Raw genomic sequence first — 2,802 nt, 5'->3', positions numbered from 1 at the left:
AAATATTGCATCTAAACTCCTTTCACAATATTGATCGGACATAATTATTTATAGCTGAACAATTAATATAAGTTAATTGACGTTGTAATAGATGTAAAAGAATAAATAAAAAAAAAGACTAAACTAAATCTAATAACGAAATGTTGAAATGCGATTTATTCTTAATTACTATTTCAAAAAATTTAATATCTTATTTTTTCTATAATATATTTATTAGATAGTTAACAAATTTATATATATCTTATATAATATTTATTTTCTCAGTAACATAATTAAAATTGCCGATAATCATATTTAAATCGCAATTGATTTCGACGTGCGGTAAATCAATGAGAAAGGGATGTTTTAACTTGTCATGAAAGTTCTAATAAAATAGTCTGATAAATAATTTATATACATTATAATTTTATTTAATTTATATAAATAATATAATTTTAAAAACATTAGATGAATTATTATAAATTAGTACCTCATACTTATAAATTAAACTCGGTATTTTTATACCGGATGCATATAGTAAGTACAATATGACCTAATGTAAGTTAAGATTGTTCATTTTTTTTAAATTCATTTATTTGAAAAGTAATTATTTTACACCAACTTATATTGTCTAATTGTTCCAACATTAAAAATCAAGAGAGAAAAAAAATTGAGTAAATAAATTTTTAATTTAATATCGTAATAATAGATGTAATAAATAAATAAATAAATAATATATTAAATCTAATAACTAATATTTCTTATAAGATTTATTATTTAATTATTTTTAAAATTTTAAATTTTAAATTTTAAATTCTGACCCTTAAATTAAATTATAAATTTTAAATCCCAGGCCCTAAATCCAAAACCTAAATCGCCCGGCGACAAAACAGTGAGAAGGCGGCAGAAGCAATTTGATCCCGACGCCTTTGCTCGCCTGATGACGGACCATCTTCTTGATCCCGACGCCTTTGCTCGCCTGATGATCACGCCTTTGCACCGCCGTGATCATGCAAGCGCCCCGGAGGACCGCCTCACTTCTCTCCACAACGACCTTCTCATCTCCATCCTCTCCTTCCTCCCCATCAAGCAGCGCGTCGCCCTCTCCGCCGTCTGCTCCCGCTTCCTCCGCCTCCTCCCCTCCATACCCCGACTCGACGCCTTCCGCCTCGAGGTGGTGCATCCCTCCGGCGGCGTCGACATCAGCCAACATTTTACCTTCCCCCGCGCCCTGATCCCTGATCCGCCAATGCCACATCGTCTTCCACAAGTTCACCTATTTATCCGAACGCCTCGAACAGCTCCTCGTCGAGGACCTCGTCGAGGTGGGCGTCCAAGATCTCATCCTCGAAACCGCCGGTAAGAGATTGTTGAATCTCAGCGGCAACGAAAATTGCGGCTTCTTCGGCATCAAGTCGCTGAGGAGTCTCTCCTTAGACGGAATCTTGGTGGGATGCTTTAATGGCCACCCCCATCCGCCCATCGCTTGCACCCTTCTCACCTCCCTCAAAATTAAACATTGCGTCCTTCACTGGAATGATTTCCTGCGAGCCTTCCTCATCTCTTGCCCTTTCCTCGAGACTCTACATTTCACCTATTCCTTCGAATACGGGGGCAACCTAAGCATCCACTCCGCCTCCATTAAGCATCTAGTCCTATTATTCGGACACCGCCCCATCAGCACCATCAACGTCCGCTGCCCAAATCTTGAGTCGCTAACCGTCAACGTCGCCAGTGAGCTGCGCATTGAAGCTCCCAAGGTCCGGAACGCGTCATTACTTCTCAGCCTCTACCCGGCGACAGATCCTCTATATGCATTGATGAATATTCTCGGAGCTACTTTTGGAAACTATGGCACCGCTTGGCTCATGCTGAATTCTAACACAACTCCAAACGTATGAGAAGATCGATCGATAAAGCTGACCTTCCTAATTTTTATACACGCTCTAACAAAATTTGCTTTGATTGACAGGGATTAACAGCAGAACACGAAATTGATAGAATTTTTTCTCCGGAATACAAAGAGGACGCCGTTATTTTCAACCTTGACTTCAATCTTAAAGATCAATCCTCAACGATGATATTGACTCAGTTGCTTAAGAGATGCAATAACAACAAAACCAGGTTTGATATACGTGTGGATCCTATGCATATACAGAGCACTAATGAAATGGCAAGGGACGATCACTTGCTTCATGGCTCTACATATGTAGAGCTACTTAAATTACGAATGATCATGCCCGAGAAGACGTTTGAAGTGTTTCTCTCGAATCAAAAGAGGATGGAGGAGGAATTAAAGCAGACGGGATTGCAAAAGCTGAAAAGTCGCACCAGTAAAGAGCAATTCAATGATATATTAGTTTCCAATGAGTCCCTGGTCGAAGTATCCTCGAGTATCGCTAATTGTATTGAAATAAACTTTTAGTGTGTTTTTTCTTCTGTTCGTTCAGTGTTTGCTAAGTGTTTGATTTCAGTCATACAATGCCTTTATTTAAAGCTTAGTTCTTGCATTTCTGATGACTAATTTGTTGGACTTATGATTTGCCAGCTTTAGATAATTAACCTTTTAATGCTTTAGAGATAATGATGTGAATGTCTATCAAAATGGAGCGGGGTTTAACATGGTTTGAATTGCACGCCCAAAAATAAATGTCAGGGCATAAAAAATTATTTTTTGATAAAGTCCGTTTGCTTAAGTTACTGAGATAGAGAGTGTATTGGACAATAATAAAAAGTACGAAAACTAGAGTTTGTTACCTGAGTATTATATGTATTAGATTGACAGATATACATGGAGATTGTTACCACGATCTTCAGGAAGTT

The 2,802-nt window shown here is 37.6% G+C and overlaps 1 protein-coding gene across 1 annotated transcript; it reads left to right on the top strand.

The window, feature by feature from the left end:
- Positions 1–856: 856 nt before the first annotated feature.
- On the top strand, positions 857–2,447 carry LOC122039742. Its single transcript, XM_042599205.1, has 2 exons — positions 857–1,874; positions 1,952–2,447. The coding sequence occupies exon 1, from the start codon at positions 920–922 to the stop codon at positions 1,340–1,342; it is 423 nt and encodes a 140-aa protein (XP_042455139.1). The 5' UTR covers positions 857–919; the 3' UTR covers positions 1,343–1,874; positions 1,952–2,447.
- Positions 2,448–2,802: the final 355 nt, after the last annotated feature.

This window comes from Zingiber officinale, chromosome 2A, assembly GCF_018446385.1.
Source record: "Zingiber officinale cultivar Zhangliang chromosome 2A, Zo_v1.1, whole genome shotgun sequence".
Classification (NCBI taxonomy): Eukaryota; Viridiplantae; Streptophyta; class Magnoliopsida; order Zingiberales; family Zingiberaceae; genus Zingiber; species Zingiber officinale.
This window is presented reverse-complemented; position numbering and strand designations above follow the sequence as displayed.

Excerpts from the sequence above, each read along its gene's own strand:
- LOC122039742 (XM_042599205.1), top strand. The coding sequence starts at position 920 with ATGACGGACCATCTTCTTGATCCCGACGCCTTTGCTCGCCTGATGATC.